The 25,257-nt window shown below is 40.3% G+C and overlaps 1 protein-coding gene across 7 annotated transcripts in view; it reads right to left on the bottom strand.

Moving 5' to 3' along the window:
* The window catches only part of ALMS1 (ALMS1 centrosome and basal body associated protein), a 78,489-nt gene that overhangs the window by 42,176 nt on the left and 11,056 nt on the right, over positions 1-25,257 (bottom strand). For all 7 annotated transcript variants that reach the window (XM_075752854.1, XM_075752857.1, XM_075752856.1 and 4 more), the window contains exons 2-6: positions 20,557-20,691; positions 18,811-19,006; positions 8,159-8,276; positions 3,620-5,846; positions 278-437 (exon numbers count right to left, since the gene is read on the bottom strand). In XM_075752854.1, the coding sequence (XP_075608969.1) occupies positions 278-437; positions 3,620-5,846; positions 8,159-8,276; positions 18,811-19,006; positions 20,557-20,691 (2,836 nt within the window). The remainder of the gene's footprint in view (positions 1-277; positions 438-3,619; positions 5,847-8,158; positions 8,277-18,810; positions 19,007-20,556; positions 20,692-25,257) is intronic.

Consider the following 25,257-nt stretch of genomic DNA (forward strand, 5'->3'; position numbering starts at 1 on the left):
AAAAAAAATTTAAAAATGCCACTGCACTGGCTAGAAGATGCCATGACTCCTTAGTGAGAAGGCATGTTTTCAAAGGTTTTAGTGCTTACTTTTTCAATGCCAAATATCTCACATTTGAGATGGGAGAAGATATTCATAACTCATATGAATGAAACAGCATAACACGAGAAGAAACACACTTGACACTACCAGGCCAAAAGCAACCTCCCAGGTGAGTCTGGAGTTCTGCATTCTCTCAGACTTGCACAGCACAAATTCTTCCTTCCCTTCCTCATACCTTGTGGCTGCAGAACAGTCCTCGCCAGCGTGTCAGTGGAGTCCTTCAGCGTTCTAAGCTCTGAAGGGGAAAATTCAACTTCCCTGATGGGTCCTCGGGGTACAAACGGTGTCAGTATAGTTCCAGGTGACTGATCAATGCCAAGGTTGCGAAGGTATATCTGGCAAAAGTAGAAATAAGTCATGCATATGGCAGCCTTACAGAATGACAACGGATTCTGAAGTGGCATGTTTTCCACGTCATCCTAAATGCAAACAACTGGCTTTAAGACATCTTGAGCCCCAGTCTTGTTCAACTCGCACTAACAGGTCACCCAAAACACTAAAGCAGTCATATATGAGACAACATTTCCAGCTTATTCTATTCTCTGGACCATGAATGACAATCCTTTTTTCTAGCTAGTACAACTAGGCCTGCGTAGTGGACACCTCACAAGCCACATGTAGCCCAGCAGAACAACTGACATATCCTGCAAACTCTTCTTCATTAATTTATGTTTGGTAGGAATTCAGAAGTAAGTTGCAAGAACTGTTCTGGTGGTGACAGCTTGTGCTCACCAACAGGGTTTTTTTTCCCGGGGTTTTCCTGACCTTTTCTTCATCACATGCCAAAGATGGCAACTGGCAGTAACCAGTGCCCAGCCCTTTCCACAGAATCCAGAAACATTGGAAAAGTTCAGCAAAGAAGAGGCCACATATCTTGTTCTTGTGACTGCTTCTAGCCTTTTTACTCAAATGCGTGCTCTGTACACTGCACATGCAAGAAGTCTGGTACTTCAGAGGAGACTGGTACGCTTCAGCCTCACCTGTTTAAAATGACATTTGCCAGCTGGAAGGAGAACACAAAGGTTTGGTTTAAAAACATTTTTCTCCCTGTATGACTGCTGCACAGAAAACATTATCAGACTTTGAAATGCAAGCTAGGCAGCAGGAAAGTTCCTCACTCTTAAGGACAAGTTAAATATGAGCTAGTCTTCAAGGCAATTGGTTGGGAAGCCTTTTGTCAGAGCCAGTTAAAAAACATCATGAAATAGCTTTTATGACATTGCTGTAAGGAATACACTTGTACTGGCCAAGAAGTAGAATCACTTTCTGCTATTGACAGTTTTACAAAGAAACACAGGTAGTCTAATATAATATTGCCCATCTACTTAACGGGCTAGTGTGCAATGAACAAATTTCAGCAGTAAAAAAACTCCCTGGCTATGAAACCATTTCTGGATACAACCTGCTACTCTGGTTTAAGTCTATAAAACGTAGGATACTCAAATGTACAAATTCCATATACAGCCAAGACTTAGTTTTACTATCGCAGCTAAAGCAATAACCCCTTCTCAGTAAAGGTAGCATAAAATGCATGTCCTTTTCCGTAAGCACAGAACAAATACACACAAGCACTATTTGTACACCAAATATATATATATATATAAATCGCTATCCAAGTATAACTTCATTAACATTAAACAAAGCAGTTAGAGAAGCCAAAAGAACATCAGACTCAAAACCTAAAACTCTGTGATATACTGGAGGAAAACATAATGAGGATGAGACCAACTCTCCCTCTGCAACATCCAGGAGATTGTCAGTTCAGACACAGAGCATCATTCTCTGTATTAATATATTTTGAAATCTGGTGGAATCTCACAGAGGTAAAAGCCTACCAAAGGCCATCTAGGATCTCCTGAGCAAGTAATTTCTTCCCTTTTAACAAAGCATCTAAGTTTACATGCAGACATTATACACAGAAAAAAACAACAACAAAATTTGCCTTGACTTAATCACTTGTAGGGGCAACTTAAATCCAACTGACCTATACTATGTCCTAAACTAGCCAAAGTTAAATAAATTACCTTACAGATCTTAGCCAACTTTAATTCCTATGATTTTATTACAAATCTACATATTAATAGCTGTATATGTGACCTAATCTCCTTTACCTTGTCAGTGATTTATGAGAACAGAGTTCCTCAGAACTAAGGCTGGAGAACATGCCTAATTATAGTAATTTAAAAAAGGAGGTAACAGACAACCTTTACATCTCATTAATTTCATTTAAAATACCCTCCCTACAACATTTATATTTGTTTCAACACATATTTGCAGAGACAACTCAGAGAAGAGTGCTTCTAAAACACAGTTCCAAAGACCTAATGATTATAGGAGTCATCTTGTGAGAGGAACAGCCACTTACTCAGACGATAATTACATGTTTATCATTAACATAAATCTGCATTTAATTTTCTCTAACACTCAACAGCTATTAGTCTAGTTAACATGGCTGCCACAATCTGCCCTCCACTCTCACCGACCATTCCCAAACGGGGAAGGGAGGAAAGAAATCTGCATTTGCCAAATAAGATATAAAGGAGGAAAGGTACGTTGAGGCTTCAAACATCCTTTATGAGCAATATACAAAGAATCAAGAATTTGTGCCTTAGATACTGGAACAAAGTGAACAAGCAGAAAGAGCATTTATAGGAAAAAAAAGTAATTTGATTTGCCAAGGAGTTCTGTGTTGGTTTTGCTATTATTGCAGATCCGTGGGTGTGTGAAGTTCATCTCTCTCTTTGCAGCCTAGCATTTCCTTAGTCAGCAGTTGAGTCTCAACCTCATGTTTGGATAATTATAACCTGATATTTTGAACAAATCTGGAAGATCAGAAATGGCTTATCAACGCTCTGCTAAAAGAGCTATACCTAATTTGTTTACAAGTCATATCAAACAGATTTCACTTTTTACCACTAAAAATATGACCTGTTCTTGTGTCCTTTATGTTCCACCACCATTAGCCACCAATCTTTACATTTCTCTTCCATTCTGTTACCAGAATCTATACCTGGAATAAACAAACAAAAGTCCTTCCCATATCCAACCCTTTCTTCGCCCATATTAACTATTATCTAACAGTTATTTCTTCCACCTCTGTATTTAAGATAAGCTGAATTTCATCCACCAGTAGCACAGACCAATATAAAACTATTTCATTTAGTCCATAGTGATGTAGACTCTACCGGAGTCTCCTAAAAGAACAGTGAGGAAAAAAAATTGTCATACCCCTGAAAGAAGCATTTAAAATTAGAATCAGTTATAAAGGGTTCTTTAAGATTTTTTTAGGCTTACATAAAACACATATTCGCTCGTATTTCTAAAAGATGAACTATCACATGAGCTGTTCCCAACATGACTGGATATTGAAAACTAACTATAAGCATGCTAGTGTCTCACTCCTGTGATACCTTCTGCACTTCTGTCCTACTCACTCTATGACAGCCAAGTGTACTCTGATCTCTTCATAACCAAAAGGTAAAGAAGAGTTAAAAATTTTTGTTAGAAACTAACTTACTGGGATCCTTTCTTCAATATTAAGCTCTTCTTTTTCTGGAGTTTCCAAAGAAGTTGCTCCAATGGGGATGAAGTTATCGTCTTTTGCGCTGGTGAAGTGGTGCCTGGAAACCACTGAAGAGCATTCTGCAGACCCCAAACCCCCATGACTACTTTCCCCAGAACTAACAGGAAGATTCAAACTGTCTGGGGAAATATCACCAAAATTGTCCGTGCTGACATGGCCAGTAGGAATATCTAAGTTGTGAGACTGTCTTTTATTTTCAAGAGCATCAGAATTCTTCTGGTCATCAGTTGGACAGTTTCCATCCTCTCTAAGGAACTGAGCAACTCCTTCACCGGAAACTAAAACATTTGAGTCTGGACTTTGTCCTGCACTATTACTTTCTGCATCTTCACCACCAGATCCCAAAACAATCTCATCTGTAAGCTTTTGTATCATGGAGCCTCCTGAACTATTTTCAGACACTCCTAAAACATTACTTTTTTCTTCTACAGGCTGCAGTGCCTCTGTCAAGTTTCCTGGCGGAGTAACTTCAACCAAGGATGTGTTCCTACTGGAAACATTTACCACGTTGTCAGACTGAGATCTAGTAAGAGGGTGCAAAAGCAGCAAGTTTTTGTTATGAAAATGCAAACTTCCCAGGGAACCTGTCTCCAGAGAGGAAGCACCAACATAAACTTTGGGGTCTCTACTGCTTTTTTGTATTGACAAAATATTGTTTGAAGAACTGGCAATTGCACTGTGGGCTTTCCTTCTAGAAGAAGCTCCACCTGGGTCACATGAAGTCAACACATCAGGTATCTCCTCTGGCTGGCTCACGTTCCAAGCCTCTACCTTCTCCATGAAACTCAGTGATGGGAGAGACTGAATTCTTCCAGTGTGGGGATATTTCAGTTTTAAGGATTCAAAATGTTCATTGTTTTCTTTCTGAGCACATTGGCGTGAATGTTGCTTCTCAACAGATACCGGTGTACTGGCAGAAGAGTTCCCTGAAGTTTCTTCATTTAAGCATGAAGGAGAGGTCTGAATATCTGATTTTATCATAAGGACACCAAGTTCTTCTGCCTTTGCATTTTTGTTTATAAGTATCCCTGGAGTAGACTGGTAGCTTGGATGAGCAAAGTATCTAGAGAATGAGCCATCACCTACAAGAAGATTAAATGAAGGGGAAATGTCTGTAACTTTATGTCCCCTTTCAATGGAAAAATCTGAAACAGTTAATTCACTCCTGTTTACTCCAGGTTCTACTTCCACTGGAGCATTCTCACTGCATGAAGAAGGAGTTTCCATGTCAGTCACAACTAGTTGTTTAGGCGAACAATCACTGGTGCTTGTCACAGTAGGAATAAACTCTTTCTCAGATCTCACTGCAGGAGATAGTCGTTTCCACTGATGATCAAGGAAAGCTCCCTGGAGTTCCTCAGTAACAGCCACGAACTTCATGCTTTCAGAGCTATTTAAGTCCACTATATGTTCCTTTGACAGTTTGGCTATTTCAGAAATCTTTGCAGAAAAAACATCTTGTGCAACCAAATGTTTACAGTTCTCTTGCCTCAAATAATCAGATAAATTATTAGACAAATCAAGCTCAGAAACCTTATCTTTTTCCAGCTTCTCTAGCTGCCTCATGCACCCTTCTGACTCCCTGTCAACCATTTTTACCTTTTCCTTTTGCACCTCTCTTTCACTTTTTTCCGAATTCTTAGTCAGTGCTGTTTTACAAGAGGAGTTTTCTGAAGATGAGAACTCATCATGCCTCAATGACTCTTTTTCCTTCTCCAAAAGCTCAAAACCAGTAGCTGGCACATCGCTGTCAGGGCAGAAATGTTCCTCTTTTACAGACGTGCTACAGGTCAGCTTTGCAGGAGAAGCTTTCATTTGGCTCAGTCTATTTCCCTTGGTTAGCATCACCTTTGACGTGGAGTTTGCTAAATTATCACTCGTTTGGCGAGTTAACACCTTCTCATTAGTATCATTTTTACAGTCTTCATTTGCCTCCTTGTTCACGCGTAGCTGTCCAGAAAAAGAGGTTTCCTGAGATAAACCACCACTACAATTGGCATCACAGGGTTCCACGTGCCCAAATGAAAGAGGATGCTGGGACAAAGTAAAGCAGTCACTAGGGGCATCAGAGAGAGATTCTGCATCTGTCGGTGACACAGCTTCAAAGATGTGCGAAGGCTTTGAACGCTCCTCAGATGCACCAGAAACATCAGGGACTCCCCTATAAGAAGCAAGAAAAGTAAGTGAATTTCTGATCATACTTTTTACTTCAACATCCACATTCTCTGCTTTAATATTAGAGGCAAAAGTAGAGCTTCACTCAAACAAATAATTGGGATTAGCAATATAAACATCAATACATTCCCTAAACAGGCCAAAATGTGAAGAAATTCTTTACATCTTTCTTGACATTTAGCAAAGTCTAAAAAATACCAAAAAGCCCTACTATTTGAAAATATTAGTTGCTACTTAGTATGTCAATATTTTTCAATCAATTTGGACTGAAGCATTTTTATTAACAGGATGTTTATTAGTTAAGCTTTTTCCTTTTTCATCAGATCACACACTGGTTTGGGTTGGAAGGCACCTCAAAGACCGTGTAGTTCCAACCCCCTGCCATGGGCAGGGACACCCTCCACTAGCCCAGGTTGCCCAAAGCCCCATCCAACCTGGCCTTGAACACTGCCAGGGAGCCAGGGGCAGCCACAGCTTCTCTGGGCAACCTGGGCCAGGGCCTCAGCACCCTCACAGGGAAGGATTTCTGCCTCCCATCTCATCTCCATCTCCCCTCCTGCAGCTTCAGGCCATTCCCCTTGGCCTGTCACTCCCTGCCCTTGTCACCAGTCCCTCTCCAGCTTTCCTGGAGCCCCTGTAGGGACTGGAAGGGGCTCTAAGGTCCCCCCGGAGCCTTCTCTTCTCCAGGCTGAACAAGCCCCAACTCTCTCAGCCTGTCTCCATAGCAGAGGTGCTCCAGCCCTCTGATTATCTCCGTGGCCTCCTCTGGACTTGCTCCCACAGCTCCATGTCCTTCTTGTGCTGGGGACCCCAGAGCTGGACACAGCACTGCAGGGGGGTCTCACCAGAGCAGAGTAGAGGGGCAGAATCCCCTCCCTCGACCTGCTGGTCACGCTGCTGGACACGCAGCCCAGGACACGGTTGGCTTTCTGGGCTGCAGGCGCACATTGATGGGTCATGTTGAGCTTCTCATCCCCCAACACCCCCAAGTCCTTCTCCTCAGGGCTGCTTTCAATCCATTCTCTGCCCAGCCTGTAGTTGTGCTTGGGATTGCGCCGACCCATGTGCAAGACCTTCCACTTGGCCTTGTTGAACTTCATGCGGTTCACAGGTTCCCACCTCTCCAGCCTGTTGAGGTCCCTCAGGAAGGCATCCCTTCCCTCCAGCGTGTCAACCGCACCACACAGCTTGCTGTTGTCACCAAACTTGCTGAGGGTGCACTCAATCCCACTGTCCATGTCGCCGACAAAGAAGTGAAACAGTGCTGGTCCCAGTACTGACCCCTGAGGAACGCCACTCCTCACGGGTCTCAGTAAAGGGCAGAGGATTTCTTCCCTTCTTTGCACAAAAGAAATCATTCGTCACGCCTTGAAATGAAGGCTTGGACAAAGATTTTTACCAAAATAACTATTTCTTTATGTATTCATGCTTTATATAAAAGTATGTATTCTAAATTACACATAACATATATTACTGTAGTATATACAAAGCACAATATTATTACACGTATACATATGCATGTATTTACCACGGTAAATATAAGTTGTATCTGATCAAGCGGTGTTCCTCAGGGGTCGGTACTGGGACCGGCGCTGTTTAACATCTTTGTTGGCGACACAGACAGTGGGATCGAGTGCATCCTCAGCAAGGTTGCCAAGAACACCGAGCTGTGTGGCAGGTCAACATACTGGAGGGAAGGGATTTAAACTAAAAGAGGGTAGATTTATATTAGATGTTAGGAAGAAATCCTTCCCTGTGAGGGTGCTGAGGCCCTGGCCCAGGCTGCCCAGAGAAGCTGTGGCTGCCCCTGGCTCCCTGGCAGTGTTCAAGGCCAGGTTGGATGGGGCTTTGGGCAACCTGGGCTAGTGGAGGGTGTCCCTGCCCACGGCAGGGAGGATGGGGCTACACGGTCTTTGAGGTGCCTTCCAACTCAAACCATTCTATGATTCTACGATTTTTGTCCCCAAAATTTCACAAGGTTTATTTCAGAGTCTAAGAAAGCTAGAAGGATGTCTCAGAGGGTGGAGTTCCTCATTTTCCCATTTTCTTCAGGGACATTAGGATGACAAGTTCAGAAGAGTCTTGTTCTGTTCCATGGTTCAAACTCTTTTTAAGGCAAAATAAAAAGATGAGTAGAACTCTGACAATGCCTTCTCTTTATATAACACAAAGAGTAAACCACACTTTTGTCTTATTTCTGTGACCATTACTGTAATTATTTAATTATCAAATGTAGGACAATTCACGGCCACTCAGGAAAAAAGGTTTGCGTTCTGACACCAGGTAACTTTATCCTACCTTAAGGGAATAAAATCCATTTCTGATTGCTGGAGAAGCATCTCGTCTGAGAACCTCTGGCCTTGTGTTGAATACATCAGCAGTGGAAGACAAGGAGAGGACTGACTGTCCTGAATATCTGTTAAAAATAACAATAACACAGTAACAAAACCTTGCCAGGCAATCTCTCTTTAAACTGCTCTGCCAACTAATATAGCCTTCAAAATTTAAAAACATGCCAACCACAGTGAAAATGATGTAATCCCATCATTTAAATCCTCTGCTGAAGCATGTTCCCTCATGTATTAAATTCTGCTGATCACATATCAAATTCAGGTTTCTTCTCGTCAATCTCAACGTATGTGACACTGACATCTCTAACGTACCCGCTTAGCTTTAAACTTCTTTCTGCACACATCTCTCATTTTCCACTTACTAGTCAGCACCCTCCCTCGTGATTCCATGCAGCCTGTATACATCGGAGAACATCCACAGGGCTGTTACCCAGATGACCATTTACTCCTTTAAAAACCAAGAATCCCCACTCATGCCTTTCTTGGTCTCCATTTTTTCCATAAACTTTGATTATAGCAAAGGCTGTGTATGCTGGGTTTTTTTAAGGTTTCAAGATGCGAGTAATAATAAAACTTAGTCATCACAATTATACTAGTACCACTGTCTACTACCATAGCAATAAATTTTAGTTTCTATCATATATTTCTTTGTTCTTTGAGGTAGTTGGCACAGTTTTCAGTTCACTGCTTACAAAAACGAACAGAAATGTTTTATCCCACAAGAATAAGAACAACTATAAGCTGGTATCTGAGAGGTGTAAGTGACTACATACACGTTTGATGGATGCAAAAAAAAAAAATTACTTCCAATATTTTGACAAGCTTTTTTTTAAAGCAAAAAAAGCTACTTTTCATGAAGAGTATGATTTCAGAACCAGAATTCACATTCATTTAATTTAGGTTCATTAGTTTTCAACTCTCTCAGACAAGCTATACTCTGTATCGCTTACAGAAGCATAATCATATCAGATAAGATGACCATTACATACCAAAAATCAAGTTCACATTACATCAGCGTTATCCTGATGCTTTCCACAGCCTGTATTACATCACCTGATGAGTGGTATCCAACCACAAGATGACCTTTCTGATTCATTTTTAATTTAATACTTCCAATTAACATTTATTTAATTACTTTAGAACTCTACGTAGTGAGAGGATAATTATATGGATAGAAATAATTCCACATCGCACAGCAAAGCTGGCTCAAAATTTGGATGCCCCCTACTCCACCCCCATCAGCAGCTAGAAAAATAATAATATGATTGCTATACAGTTCCAAAGATTCCCTTCTACCTCAGCAGCTGACTCTACCACATGGCCAGCCTAATGTCTCCTAGAAGAAGCCAAATTTATACTTCAGCATCTGTAGTACAGATGGCACAAACATGCTAGAGCAACTTAAGTGGGGAGTCTTTGTTTTTCTAGCACCCAGTACCTCTTTAAAGCTAAACTCTCCTCATTACATTATTAAATGCACCGTACTAGTCGCCACTCCTTTTCACTTTTGTCTTCACTATTTGCAATGCCAAACATAAATGAAAAGTAAAAAAAGCCACCTGCTTTTTTTGGAAGCGTATAGGAAAGGAAACGATACACATCTTCAAAAAATAGGTATGAATAGCTACTCCTGAGCAACTTGACAAGAGGCTCCAATACAGACTGATAAGTGCCTGTGCAAAGCTGGATGAAAAAATAACACCACCACACATAGAAGTGTAAAAAAAGTAGAACGGAAAATGGCAGCATCAGCACAGAGGGAGCAGGAGCCAAGAAAATAAGGAACAAGGTCAGGGATGTCTCATTTATAATATAATAGCACTTCAGGGCTCTGTCATAGCAAGGGCACAAGCAAGATTGTGGTCTAATGTACCGAACTGATTGGCACTTAGGTGATTTTAAACACAATTTGAATCGTGATTTAGAATCATGGAACAGGAGACTAATCTAATTCACTGTAATCTCCTCAGCATTTATTTGAAATGTACTTTACAGAAAACAAAGAGGTTTGCTTTCAGTGGCTGATACTTAGAACCAAATACATCTTGCACGTTAGATTCCTTATTCCCAACCACTAACTGCGAGTAGACAGTACTGACAATGCGTTTACTCAAACATTTATTCTGTTTGGTGTACATTTACTCAAACAATTTTTTTTGTTGTTATACTTGAAAATGCCGAGTAGATTAACCACAGCTAGCTTGGATACAGATTTGCATTAAAGATGCAAACACACATATTTTAAGAAATATTAAACAAGTTGGAATCTAAATTATCTTAGCTGTGTTAGATGTACTTTCTTCCTCCCAAATCTTGTTTTACATTTAAAATTATATTAGTGAACAAAGGCAACAGTAATTGCAGTTATCGAATTAGACTTGTCATTTCACATCATGATACACTTAATGTTTTCAGAACTGGCATCTCATTTTTATTCATGCAATAGAAGAGGAAAATAAGCTTTCCTGATTTTCAGCTTAACTTCTTCACTTTGAATGAAAACGTGTTTTCAAGCTAAACTAAAAGTCAGGAGCGATTAAAGAAAAAGCTTTTCCACACAATAAAGACTGGGTGTGCTGTCTTTGTAAATTAAGAAACAAGAAAGACTGTGGGAGGGAACTAAAAAACAATTGGAAAAAAGCTGTTAAATGCTGTCAAAAATAGATCTCGCCAAACAGTTTTAATGCATCTACACAGGTATTGATAAAAATGAATGTGTATATACACATGCACACAACACAAGTCACAACATTTGGCTGATAAATCAATGCTTTAAAAGATGGATTATATCAACACAAATTTAACTACCACTCAACATTTGTATCAAGAAAGTCAGCCCAGCACTCAAACAGATGAAAAATGATTTTGCATTCTCCAAGCAGAATTATAAACAGGAAATCCTCACTGCGTGGGTACGTATCTAGTCAGTTCCTTCAACAGCCATTCTTGTCCCTGCTCTACCTGAAACTTCAGAAATCCCTACGTTCTTACAGAGAAGGCACAAAGAGGCTCAGAGATGAGGTAGGTATTTGCCAAGCAATAAATATCCCAACTGCACAGAGCATCGATACAGGGCAGTCTGGGTCACCTGACATCACAGCACGGCAAAGGACACAAGTTTTAGTACAACTAGAGTCCAGCCATACGTTGGTTGGAACAAAGCACCCCAGTGAATCTAAGAGCGTCGAGGACTGAAAGCAACAACTTGGACAAGGACTTGGGGTCACGATGAACAAAGCACCAACAGGAGATTAGTGCAATACTGTATCCAAAATGGCAAGCAATTTTTTCATGTATAATAAGAAGAATAGTGAATAAGTAGTAACAAGGACTATTCTTTCCAACTTTTTACTGAAACTACTATTGAAATTTGCAGGTTCCAAGGATTATAACTCCATCTTCGTTAGTATCACAGGAGGAACAGAGAAAACAACTAAAAGATTGGAGAAACATGCCTCATTGCGAGAGCCTCCTGGAACTAGATCTGTTTAGTATAATCAAAGAGAAGATTAAGGGAGACTCAATTGCATTTGTATATATGCATGCAAGACCAGAAATTCAGTCATTAAGAACATTCCAGTTGAGATAATACATAACAAGAATACAACTTAAAACACAGAAGCTATGCAAACCTAGACAACAAAAAAGACCACCTGAGTCCATCAATGATATAACAACGTAGCTGGCTCTCTACAAAACGTGCAAGGCAGTTTAGATAGATCATTAATGGCTTCAACAGTTACTTGAACAGCACAAATAAGTCTTGCTACAATTCTCCCTTACCTCCCTCCTCAGCCTCTTACACACAGTCCTGAACAAGACCCCCTGTGTTCTCCATCTCCATCTGAAGCAGTAAGACTACACCTCAGCAAGAAGGGATGGACCCAGTCTCTCCCTTCCAGCCCAGAAATGTGTTTTCCCCTTCTTTTTTTTGCACAGGCAAGAGAACTCTGACCCAGCTGAAACATAACCATCTCCATTTCCAACTCTACAATTCCATTTCAGTCTGAACAGCAAGCTGATCTGATTGTACCAATCCACCTAGTGGGCTTAGCACAGGGCATGCAGCAGGAATAATTATGCAGAACGAGGAAAAGCCAGACTCTTCCTTTACAGAAGCACTCTTTAGCTGACTAAATAGACTGCAAAACTGTACCCTCAGACTAGCCTGCATTTCGGGCAGTCTTACTCCCCTGACTGCTCCGAAGAGCATTCTGGTTTTGGTGTGTAGCAGAAATCTGCCTTAGGCTGACAGTACCCTACCTTCCCCAGAGGTTTCCAGTCGAAGGAACTGTGGTGGTGATCACTGACTTGAAGCAGCAGATGACTGACAAGGCCAGGAAAGATGAGTGAGGGAAAAAAAGGGAACAGAGGGGAAAAAAAAAAAAAGGAAGAAAGAATAGTCGAGATCCACTGCAGCCACATCCTCGGTGGAAACCCTCTCTTCCAGCTCACCCCCTGCAGCAACCTGCAGAGATGACCTATAGAAGCACCTTTACGGAGCTCAACAGATGACATTTAACCAGGGCTACAAAACCAATTTTTTTTATATATATAATTCCAGCTATGTCGCATGTTCTACCTCCTCCGGCTGTTTTGAATGTTTTCTAATCTTACAGCACACGAACTCTAATGCTTTCAGTAACTTACTTTCTTCAGGAGGCAGAAAGATCATCACTATCATGTTTTGGACGCTTGTGATGATTTAGGGGCTCATTACGCTCAGACATAACCTAGGTTTTGCAGGCAGAAAAGCAGGTGCTCGACGCTTAAAGCAGCAAGTGACGTCAGTACAACACTCTTTGAACATCTTGTGTCAAAACAGTAATTCTTCCCACTGTCGCTCTGAAGGTCAAAAGCTTCCTCACAGTTGAATTCACTGAGCAAGCAAAGCTGGGCATGCTACTTTATCTTACAGCCTGCTGACAATTCTGAATGCCAGAGTCAAATTGCCATTTGTGGGAGATAAAAAAGGAAGGCAAAACAAAAACAAAACCTTCTTGGCTTTGTCAATCTGTTCCACAGTGTAGCAGGAATGATTTCAATACAACTGTCATTGTGATCCCCCCCCCCCCCCCCCAAATTAAATTCAAAACATTTTTTGAAGAGAAGGAGGAATAAATTAGTATTATAGCTTATGGTCCTCCCTTTGCTCTCACCTTTCCTCCCATAACTGGAGATTTAAGTGCATATACAAAAAGGCTGTAGTTACTGGCACACTCACTACAGAGCAACAAATAAAATACCAGCAGTATGCAGAATTCTTACATCTTTGTATGGTATTAAAAAGCCTTATGCTTTCTCTTTAATTCCAGTTGCATTTAAAAAGCAAACTTTGACAAATATCAGGAAATTTTTCGTGATGAAACGGGTTCCAGTTCTGCAAACCACAATAACGTGGACAAAATGCTATAAAATATACTAAATGCAACAATCTTACATGGAGGACGTAGGCAAAACCAAAGCATGCCTAACCTACCATGTCCTTCTACTTTTTAAAATCTGTCTTACCTGGATTTCCTACATGGCAAAACAACAAAAAATGGGGTTTTATTCAATATTAACCAACTCTAGCCAGACAGTCATGCACATACGGCATTTAATTACAAAGCTGTCTGTAGACCCAAACATGAGATAGTCAAGAGTGGTTTTTTAATTCATAAAGGAGAAAAAGCTCTTCAAAAACATCTCAGAAGTAATTCCAAATCCACAGCAGCCAGCAATTAATTCAGCCACACCAAGCTTGTCTGCCTGTGTTATGCTAGAATAAAATCTCACTTCATCTTCCTAACATGTTGTCTACAAAAAATAAAAAAGGCTTAGAGCAGCAGGGGACGGGGCTTAGTGTTCAGTGTAGACTAAAAGCAACATATTAATATGGGCAAATGTTTGGGTTCTCCAGTAAATTACCTCAAGTTTCTAAGAAACAAACAAACAAAAAAAAAAGTGCTGGTCTTTCCTTTCATGCTTTTGTAACACACATAGGATTTTAAAAGTTCCTTCAGCAGATGGATTACCTCCACCAAAGCTAACCTCATCCCAGATTCTGCATTTACAGACAGAAGTCATCTTCTGTCTTGTTTTCCTTCATAGAAATCCATGTATATTCACCACCATAAAGTTAACAGAGAACCACACACAAGAATCCCTGAACAAGTGAAACAAGAGGTTCAAGCAGAGAAACAGAATTTTTTTAAATCAGATAATCTAAGTCACCAAAATCAAATTCAATCTTTGTAGAAAGCACAACAGGAGACAGAAGGCATAGTTCCAGCCATGACTGCGAGACCTAGAGTGGAAGGCATTGGGCCTTGGGCCCCAGAGGGGTTCAGTACGAACCAGAACCTCTGGATCCAGATCCACCAGACACAGATGTTCTCTCTCTCTCTCCCCCCCCATCACAGGCTCCTTCACAAAGGATGGAGCAAAGCATTATCAAAATAATCACCAAAACTGTGAAAATGAGCAAGACCTGCATATTGTAATAACAGCCAAACTCACAAAACCCTCGGGAGTTGCCATGAATGTTTACCAGGCTATTCCCAAGGCAATTTCCACTCCATCCCCTTAAGCTGTTGTTTAACTTCAGAACAAAAAAAAAAAAAAAACCCAACCCAAAAAGCAACCTACATACAAGTAAGATTGCACAAGCAGGTACAGGAATGGCAAATTGCAAGTTGAACTTGCAGTTAACTGGAAGCAATGCAGGTTTATTATTTTAAAATATCGCAAGCAATCATGTTATTTGCCTATAATAATTTTGTTTGTGAAAAAACATAGCCCAATGGTATACTGAAACCAGCCTTAGAAGCAGCTTTACTCAGCCATTTCAGTTACATCCTGGAAAAGTGAGTGACAAGTGTAACAACCCAACAGGCGGGGTAACACTTGGTTTTGCAGAGTGATCCTCTAAGGGGTATCAATACAAAAAGACACACTTTGGACTTAGTAACAGCGTTGCTAATTTATGTGTTTCCAAGGAAGTATATACAGAAAAGGAGTCTAGGTGGGGTATCGTGAAAGTAAAGAAGAAAGAAAAGCAAGCGTTATCAGCAGGTAAGAAGAAATTCACAGATGACATACCAGTCAGTTACAGAATACATACATGAAGGTTTGCACAGGAAAAATTAACAATTCAATAACAATCGAGCTAACTTTGAAAGTCAAAAGTTAACATATAGTGCCTGATTGAATTTGATGTTAGAACTAGCATTTAAGAGTTAAAAAAAATAGAAATCTATGCCTAAATGCAACAACTGCTAACTGAAGAGTGGAACCAATGGATAACAATCGTGTCTGGGGGTCTGGTGGACAGTTAATATAATAACTTGGATGCATAAGGAAGCAGAAATGCAACAAATGGAAATAACACAACTAAAGTAAGGCAAGGCAAACTTTCTAGCTTGGGTAATTAAACCAGCTCTCGGTAACAGTCTTGGCTAATTTTGTCTTCCACAGATAGCACAGAAGAGAAACTAACCACTTCAGCCATACGAGTATTATTACCCATACACGGCTTAGTTCTGCTTTTGCTGGCTTCGGCTTCATTAAATGCACATGGAGAAAAAAGGAAAGATATAATTCTTTACAGATTAATTGTCACAGCTGAAGCTTGAAGTTAAAAAACAAGGAGGAAAATATGAGCAAATAAAGGTAATAAAGAAAAATGGATGTGATAAAAGTTGGCTTTACTTCCAAGAGAAACAAGTTTATCTTGTTGGGGACAGATGTGTTTCCTGTGGTTAATACCACTGAGTGAAAAAAAGCGAGTGTCTCTGTTTCCACCATTTTGAGAGTTATTAAAAATTATTACAATGAGCCAGTAATATGGTTGGTGTCTTAAGACACAGAGAATAATGCTGCATTATAAAGAGAAGTTTTCTTTTTTAAAAATGTGCTACTACCAGTGGACTAAATATTACACCACCAGAATTGACCAGAATACTCTGACTCCACGCGGATGAAAATGAACGCAACCAAGAACAGATACAGGTGAAATATTAAATATTGGAACTTCAGCAATCCTGGCTAACCAGGGAGGTCCCAGATGACTGGAGGTTAGCAAAGGAAGGTGCTGGAAGGAGGATCCAGGAACTACATGCCTGTCAGTCTGACCTCAGTGCCAGGGAAGGTTATGGAGCAGATCATCTGGAGTGCCATCATGTGGCACATACAGGGCACCAGGTGATCAGGTCCAGTCAGCATGGGTTCATGAAAGGCAGGTCCTGCTTGACCAACCTGATCTCCTGCTATGACCTGCCTAGTGGGCGAGGGAAAGGCTGTGGATGTTGTGTACCTGGACTTTACTAAAGCCCTTGACACGGTTTCCCACAGCATTCCCCTGGAGAAACTGGCTGCTCATTGCTTGGGACGGGCATATGCTTCGCTGGGTAAAGAACTGGCTGGATGGCCGGACCCAAAGAGTTGTGGTGAATGGAGTTAAAGCCACTTGGTGGCCAGTCACAAGCGATGTTCCCCAGGGCTCAGTATTGGGGCCAGTTCTCTTTAGTATCTTTATTAATGATCTGGATGTGGGGATCGAGTGCACCCTCAGTAAGTTTGCAGATGACACCTAGCTGGGCAGGAGTGTCAATCTGCTTGAGAGTAGGAAGGCTCGAGAGAGGGATCTGGACAGGCTGGATCTATGGGCCAAGGACAGTTGTATGAGGTTCAACAAGGCTCAGTGCTGGGTCCTGCACTTGGGTCACAACAACCCCAGGCAATGCTACAGGCTTGGGGCAGAGTGGCTGGAAAGCTGCCCATCAGAAAAGGACCTGGGGATGTTGGTTGACAGCCAGCTCAATATGAGCCAGCAGTGTGCCCAGGTGGCCAAGAAGGCCAACAGCATCCTGGCTTGTATCAGAAACAGCGTGGCCAGCAGGACCAGCATGGTGATCGTCCCCCTGTACTCGGCACTGGTGAGGCCGCACCTCAAGTACTATGTTCAGTTTTGGGCCCCTCGCTACAAGAAGGACAATGAGGTGCTGGAGGGTGTCCAGAGAAGGGCAACCAAGTGATGCAGGGTCTGGAGCACAAGTCTGACGAGGAGCAGCTGAGGGACCTGGGGTTGTTTAGCCTGGGGAACAGGAGGCTGAGGGGAGACCTGATGGCTCTCTACAACTCCCTGAAAGGAGGTTGTAGACAGGTGGGGGTCAGTCTCTTCTCCCAAGTAACAAGTGATAGAACAAGAGGAAACGGCCTCCAGTTGTGCCAGAGGAGGTTTAGATTGGATATTAGGAGAAACTTCTTCACCCAAAGGGTTGTCAGTCCCTGGAACAGGCTGCCCAGGGAAGTGGTGGAGTCCCCATCCCTGGAGGGATTTAAAACACACATAGATGTGGTGCTCAGGGACATGGTTTAGTGGTGGACCTGGCAGGGTGAGGTTAACAGTTGGACTTGGTGATCTTAAAGGTCTTTTCCAACCTAAACAATTCCATGAAACCACAAGACCCAGAGATAAATGTAAGGACTTTTAACAAAGATATTAATATTGATACAAATGAAGTACAAATGTGTGTATACACTTGTGTTTAAGCACCAGAACAGAAGACTCATCAGTAGAAGGTCCTGTGCTCTGACAACCTCTGGAGGATGACAAGAAGTTTGTTGCATTTCACATACATGGCTCCTTTTCCTGTTTGCCCAATAGGATAGCAGGCTACAGCAAAGCACCACATCAGGACCTCATCGCTACTATACCTAAGCCCCTGTGTTACAGGCAAGCTATACTACTTGATGGGGGGAAAAAAGAAAAGAATACAAAAAAGAGTTGGTGCTTGTGAGTGCAACAGTGAAAGCAGGTAAACATCAACTTACTTAGACATTTTGTAAATAATTACCACCTTCCCCTTCCATGTAGTCTTTGTTATGCTAACTTCCTACATAAACAAATCCCTTTATCTGGATAGTTTGGGTTAAATCTTGCAGTAGTACAGTACTTCTAGCTCTAATTCCTCAGTTTTTCCTCTTATCTGAAAAGGAATACATATACTGATTAATTAAAGAGCAGTAACACTTAGACCTTTTCAAAGGGCTACTGAAAAGCTTTTAAAACTGTATTTGGAGATTACTTTGTCTATAAAGAAATCCTATAAAAAGCAGTGAAACAGCAGCAGTACAGAGTAGTTTTAATGTATGAGAAAGGGGTGAAACCACGGACACACTTATCAAACAGTTTTTCATGTTATCAATACAATTATATCTACTTTAGTACTGTATCTATTATTTTGAAATTAACGAAGATTTTTGACTAACCAATTAGTACAGATTTTAAGGACACAGAGGACCACCACCTCACCTAGACAGAACCCCCGTAATGTCTAACTTCACTCAGGTTTACTATTAATTCTAAAGAAAAACAAGACTACAGTTTTACCTGAGACTAAAGATAATCAGTTCACATGTTAAGAGGTCCAGGGAAGGTACACAAGCCCTCTATCTCATTTTGAAGATGGGCTTTGACAATAAAATTACACAGAATGTAGTTCGTAACCACCAGTTCTCACTAGAAGAAGTCAAATGCAGGTTAGGGATTGATTTAAAAGGAAAACTAAAATGCTAATTTTTTAGCAGTTAAACAAAAGGCAACTTTGAACATACCCAGCAGTAAGCCATGTGCTGTATCTCCAAGAGACCGCCTTCTAGATGCTTCTGCTGAAGCCAACACTCCCTCCTCCAGTGTAGGGAACTCCGTCAGGTCATTTCTACCACACGTCTGGCCAAGCTTCGTCTCCGAGGCAGCAGTTAAATGGCTGGCATCCTCTTCTGCTGGAAGTTGATACCATGACTCAATTCCCTAAGAACAGGCGGGAAGAAAAAAAGCATTCAAGCATCAAGAAAGTTTTATAAGACACATTTCCAAAGGAAATAAAGACTACATTGTGAAACAATGGAATTATTGCTTCTAAATTTTACTTCCTATACAAATCCTCTGGTTTTAATGTAAAAGAATTATGATACACTATGAACCGCTTAAGTCATCAGTTCTCACTAGTGCCCAAGTTGTCATTGCTCACTATCTGATCGCCAGCCTTCCATCGCTTGCCTGAAACTGAGCTCCATCTCCACATTCTGTCACTGCAGAAGGCTTTTTCCAAACCAGAATGAAATCTCTCACTTAGAAAGAAAAATCTTGATAAGGACAAATGCTTCGGTAGGATCCTGGGCCAGTACAGTTCCTGACACTGCGTAGTAAAGATGGTTTGCTTTGTACAACTGGGGAGTAACAAGTGGAACAGTTTCTGATTTGTCTTTAAAGAAAGTTTCTATTTACAGAAATTCTGAGTTCACAGATAATGCCTGAGAGTCCCAGCCAACTCTTTGGTATATTTTAAGAAAAAGACTTTCAGTTCATATTCAAATGGAAAGGAACATCTTTAGCTCACATAATTCATTAAAGAATTTGCATTGGGATTACTGGGGAAGTAATTAAACAGATAAGCTTTAATTATAAAAAAGGCACAGACAAGTCTTCAGTGCAGAGAATTCAGAATATCCATCATTTACAAGGCAAACCATTATTATCAGTATATATAACTTATAATTACATATATGTTAATATAAGCAAGAAAGTGTCCCAACAAATTGGTAGAAGTACAGTACTATCCCTATTGAATAGCTTCAACCTCTTCTGCCTTTTGAAACACTACTAAGGTGTTAAAAGCTACTTTTCACATCAGACTTTTGCTATATGAACTATATTTTTTGCACAAGGCTCTTATAAAAAATTTTATTTCCAAATGATTTTTAACTCAGTCTTTTCAAAAGACCTGTGGTCTTATGCAATTCTTAAAGTAATGAAATATTTGGCTGCATATCCATGAGATACAGTCATACTAGTCATGGAAAACAACATTAAAACTAAGGTCTAAAAGCAATCAGACTTCACATGAACCGAAGCATGGCTCTGTGCTAACATGTAAATTGGCGATTTTGAGGTAGACAGATCTGACAATTTAAGGGGGAGTAGCAGGACCAGGATTATAGCAAATTACAAACTGAATACCGATCAAAGATACTGTTGCAAAGAAGAAAACATTACACTGGAAAATATGTTAGGTTTATAACCAGAAAACTGAAAAGGAGGGAGGGGGGAGGAGAAAAAAAAAACAACAACAAAAATCACTGAACTACTGGGGATTCAGTTTTGAATGGTAAATGTCAGAATGGTTTGTAGCACTTGGATCAAGACTAGATTAAATGACTTGTCAGAATTCACAACAGTCCTCTTTTTATACAGTTCCAAGAGACAGAAACACAGCACTTTACAGGGTGAGGACGGTGGAGCTCTAAAGTATACGGATAAAGTACTTGATATTATTTTCAAAAAAGGCACAGTACAAATACCCAATTAATGGTAGTTTTTTGACGTATTGCTTCTCCTAGGGAGATCCCACTGGTAACTGATGCCTGGGTTTCACTACTGCTGCGGCTTAGGGATTCTTCCTTCCAGCTACGACGTGGTGGAGTTGTTGCAATAGGCTAAAAAAAACAATATGTATTTTTTAAAACAGTAAATAATTTCTTGGTATTTCAACATTTGTATATATTTATGTAATGAACAATGAAATATATAAAATACTCAAACCATCCCCAGGACTGCAAGTGAGGCATCTATCTCAACGTACTTAGGCAGTGACCTAAACTCCATCCAGAGTCCCAAAACATAACTAAAAGGCCCAGGTTCATTTACCACTTTAGATCCCAAAAAACAGCGAGCATGATTTTCTGCACATTAGCCTATCACTATTGAAGGACAGAAATTTACTTCTCATTTCCAACCCACGTACGTGCAACTCCGAGTAAATCACAAAACACCAAAAAGACTTATCACCAGATCAAAGCCAGGTTCTGGTATTCATCCTGCCTGATTTATTAACAGTGGTTGTTGAGATTTGCAATAGTAATTTTCTTATTCATTTTTTTATATTTATTTTTTATTAAAAAAACCAGAAGGTTTTTACTTTCATAAGTCGTATGCCATAAACTAAATTTTAAAAGGTATCTTATGTAAATATCTTAAGGCAAGTCTAGGTTGATTTCTGCATTATAATTCCGCAATACCTGACACACTTTGAGGGCATGAATTGAAGTTAAATTGGACTTCTGCCTAGAAAAGCAGCTGTAACGTTTTTTCCCACGAGGTAACAGAGGAAGCTGTTCTACAGTCAGAATGAAATTTCTCATCCATAATATCCCACACCTGAGGTCACAGCGACTGTAACAGCTTTCCCCAGACAAGACAGACAGCCAGGTTCAAACACAATGGTATATAATTGTGAAAATTATATTTCTGGAATACCAAGATTCAGCCCAAACAAAAATGTTTCAGGAAAGTAGCTATTGGCTTAAAAACATCAAACAAACAAACCCTAGAGACTAGCACAGGTATTATTATTAATGCAGCAATTTAACATGAAGCCTCAACTAGAAGGAGGTCTTCCAGCTCCCTCACCTCTTTCATACCCCTCCCTGCCCTCATCCTCTTCCTCATGTCAACTCTAGTTCTAATTTAACTCACTGATTTTTTTTAATTTTTTTTTTTTTTTAAAAAAGTCAAGCTGCCCTTGGAGCTATTTTCAGTGACCAAGCCAGCAAATGGTGGGATCTGAGGAACACTGCAGTGAACGCAAGTAGGGGCAGGAGGAAGTTCCCCACCACTAACTGCGGTACCGTGAATTATACATCTACTGTCTGGTGGTATCCGGCAGCGGTGAGAATTACAGCAACCCATAATGTGGGCAAGCCACACGTGAAGGGCAGAAGTAAAAGGTCACAGACCGAGAAAAGGAGAGGGTCAGTGAGGAAGAAGCAAATGATTTCCCAGAAGCCCGCCTTCCACACAAATTATTATAATAGTGCTGGACACATGCCCAAGTTATGAAGTCCTCCAGTAACAAATGCCTTTTTTTTTTTTTTTTTAATAGATTTTCTGATAAATTGGTCTACTACTCATGTAGAAGTTTCCATTCAGTAGCACAAATCTACCTTGATGGACTGAGCATACCACTTGCAACCTTTATCACAAAAAAAGCAAGCCACAACAGTTTTCACAAAGACATTAATTATATTCTAAGGGAAGAGTTCAGATACAAACTCAGAGAAAAGTCCAGAACACAGACCTGTTTCAATGTAAAAGAAACACGTAAAATTCACCATTTGAGATTGTTTCTTTAAATGTGAATATTACCTACTAGATTAGCTAAACTGACACCTGAATTCTGTTTCATTTTTCTTATGTACTAAAAAGCTGGAAAGGATGTGAATAAAAGCTTAAGAATTTTTTTTAATTTATTACAAGACTGCTAGTTCATATTTAAACTTAAGAAAGGTGAGTTCACTCTTGACTATTCATGGCACCTCAGTTGAAGGTAGTTCTCATACAAAGCATAACACCTTCAACCTACCTAAAAAAAAAATAAATTACAGCCATCACAAATGAATCTTTATCTATCTCCATATTTGTTCCTAAAAAGCCATTCGTTCTGCCACAGAGACAGTGGATTTACAAATTTCAGAGAAGCTGAGGAAAGCCCCTTCAATTCTGACTCACCTGTTCAAGAGATATCTGAAATAATCACTATCTGGTGGCTGGGTTGTCACCAACAGAGAGCGAGTTTGGTCTTCCCTCTAATTCCCAATCACCAGGCATCCGAGCTTGCAGTGAAAAGCTTATTTTCATCCTTATTAAGTCTGAGAATGTGCAGAGCTGAAGACAGGCTGAATTTCTCTTGCCTTTAAAGAGCATTTGGTCAGGAGACTGCCAAGACTCACTGGCAAAGCATCACAGGGACTCCAGTTAGCTTCAGCCCCGATTCTGCCCGTGAACAATAAGTAACCCTAAAACTCTTCGTTCCTGGAAACTGCAGCCCATTGCACTTGTAAGATGGGCTTCCAAGTCAGGATTTTCCCTTTTACTCCAGTTTTCCTTTAAAATAAGCCACTTGCTCAAGTCCAATGGCAAAGTGAAGAACATTGTTGGGGCAGCACCTCCGCATCTTTCAGGCACAGTTACAAAAACCTCAACTCTACATAGTAATCTCGCAAATTTTAGCTTTTGGAAGGACAATTTCCAGAATTTCAGTACCATATGCCATCTTAAATCCTTCCAAAAAATAGCATCACTGAAATAAAAACATGACGTAGCTTTCTATACAGGTCAGCACTGTAAAGTAAATTACTTGGAACAGCAGGAATATTTTTGTCCAAGTTTAAAAAGCTATAGCACTCAAAAGGAAGATGTTTATTACTGATGTGTGAATCAGGACTATGAAACTAGGACTCAACCAGGCAGAAACTGCTCTCCCAAATTAATTCCCTGTACAAAATAAGTTTGTTTGGGCTTTGTGTCAGGACTAAAGATAATAATTGTAGCCTGTACGCATATATTAAACCCCTATTGCATTCTCCTAGTTCCTATTGTTCATACTAATAAAGTCATTAAAAGAAGCAGCACTGAAGTGTACATGACAATAGCTCTGAAGGCAAAGCATTCCAGTAGCTATTTGGTAATTTAATTAAAGCCTATTATTGAAAATTTAGTTTTACAATATGCATCTTCAGAAAAGGGCAATTTTATTAATCCAACTGGAAATTAATAGTGCTAGGTACTGGAAATTAATAGCATTAGGTAAGGCACCCATACTGTGATTAGAAAACTAATTCCCAAAAAAAAGGTATTGATTTTATTTAGATACGCTGAGCATAGCTAATTAAGTGGGTGTTCTAGGGGATATTAGAACAGATGAGTAATGACAGCATTCAAGACGCAAACAATGAACAAAAGACTAAACAACTGAACCATGCATGTTATTCTTTATTCTCCCCTTTAAAATGACCTTCTTTAGCCTAGGTGAGCAATTCCTCTCAAAATCATTTAATTACTCATATACCTGTCAGCCACTTAAACTGAAATCCTTTTTCTATGCTGCTGCACCTCACTCTAGCCACAAGCATGCCAGAGGAACCACGTCACATGGAGAGAATTGTTCAGTTCCCAAAGTCTACTGATTAACTTGCTTTCAGGAAAAGAAAAAAAAAAAAAGTCGACTAGCAACCTAAAGAAAATACAACCAAGATAATAATTTCATTAAACCTTATAGCAGAAGTTTGAATTTGAGCCTTTTCCCCCATACAGTTTCAACACACCTAGACTGACATATTCTTTGTCACCACACTCAAGAAAAGTCATAGAATCCCAGACTGGTTGGGGTGGGAAGGGACCTCCCAGCCCATCCAGTCCCACCCCTGCCATGGGCAGGGACACCCTCCACTAGCCCAGGTTGCCCAAAGCCCCATCCAACCTGGCCTTGAACACTGCCAGGGAGCCAGGGGCAGCCACAGCTTCTCTGGGCAACCTGGGCCAGGGCCTCAGCACCCTCACGGGGAAGAATTTCTTCCTAATATCTCATCTAAATCTACCCTCCTTCAGCTTAAGTAACAAGACAAACATCATCTGAACAGGTTTCTTCCACCTGTAGCTTCATATCTTAATCTCTTACCAAAATTATATACAATTTATTATAGAATGAAAAGAAGCACAGTTCACTATCAAACGACGTCAGCCAAATCTTCCTTAGAGAGTGTTTTAACTTGAACAAGTCTTGGGCAAATGGGGATAAAATGAGAGTATAGAAGGATAAAGTACAACTGAGTTTCCACTTTGCGTAAATTTCTTTCCCAGAAGTACTTCCTCCTCCCAAACACTCCTTTAGCACTTATGGTTTTCAAAACCCATTCATTTCACATTAGAATTTGGAATAAGTTCGACCAGTCTTATTCTGGGAAAACAGAGTCAGAGATGTATCATATGCAGATTTCTCAAGAAGAAATTGGTGGAGAAATGCTAATGAGTTATGATGTGATTACTACAAATAGCAATATTCTAGAAGATTCGGAGTACAGTTATATCCGGAGCTACCAAAAGCGCAAATATTCAGTCACCCAGAAGAGCAGGAAGGAATCAAAACAGTATTAGTGTTGCTAAGAGTACTTACATAGCACCTTCCATGCAAAGATCCAAAAATGTTTCATAAACACTGATTCACA

This window comes from Balearica regulorum, chromosome 4 (assembly GCF_011004875.1).
Source record: "Balearica regulorum gibbericeps isolate bBalReg1 chromosome 4, bBalReg1.pri, whole genome shotgun sequence".
Taxonomy (NCBI): Eukaryota; Metazoa; Chordata; class Aves; order Gruiformes; family Gruidae; genus Balearica; species Balearica regulorum.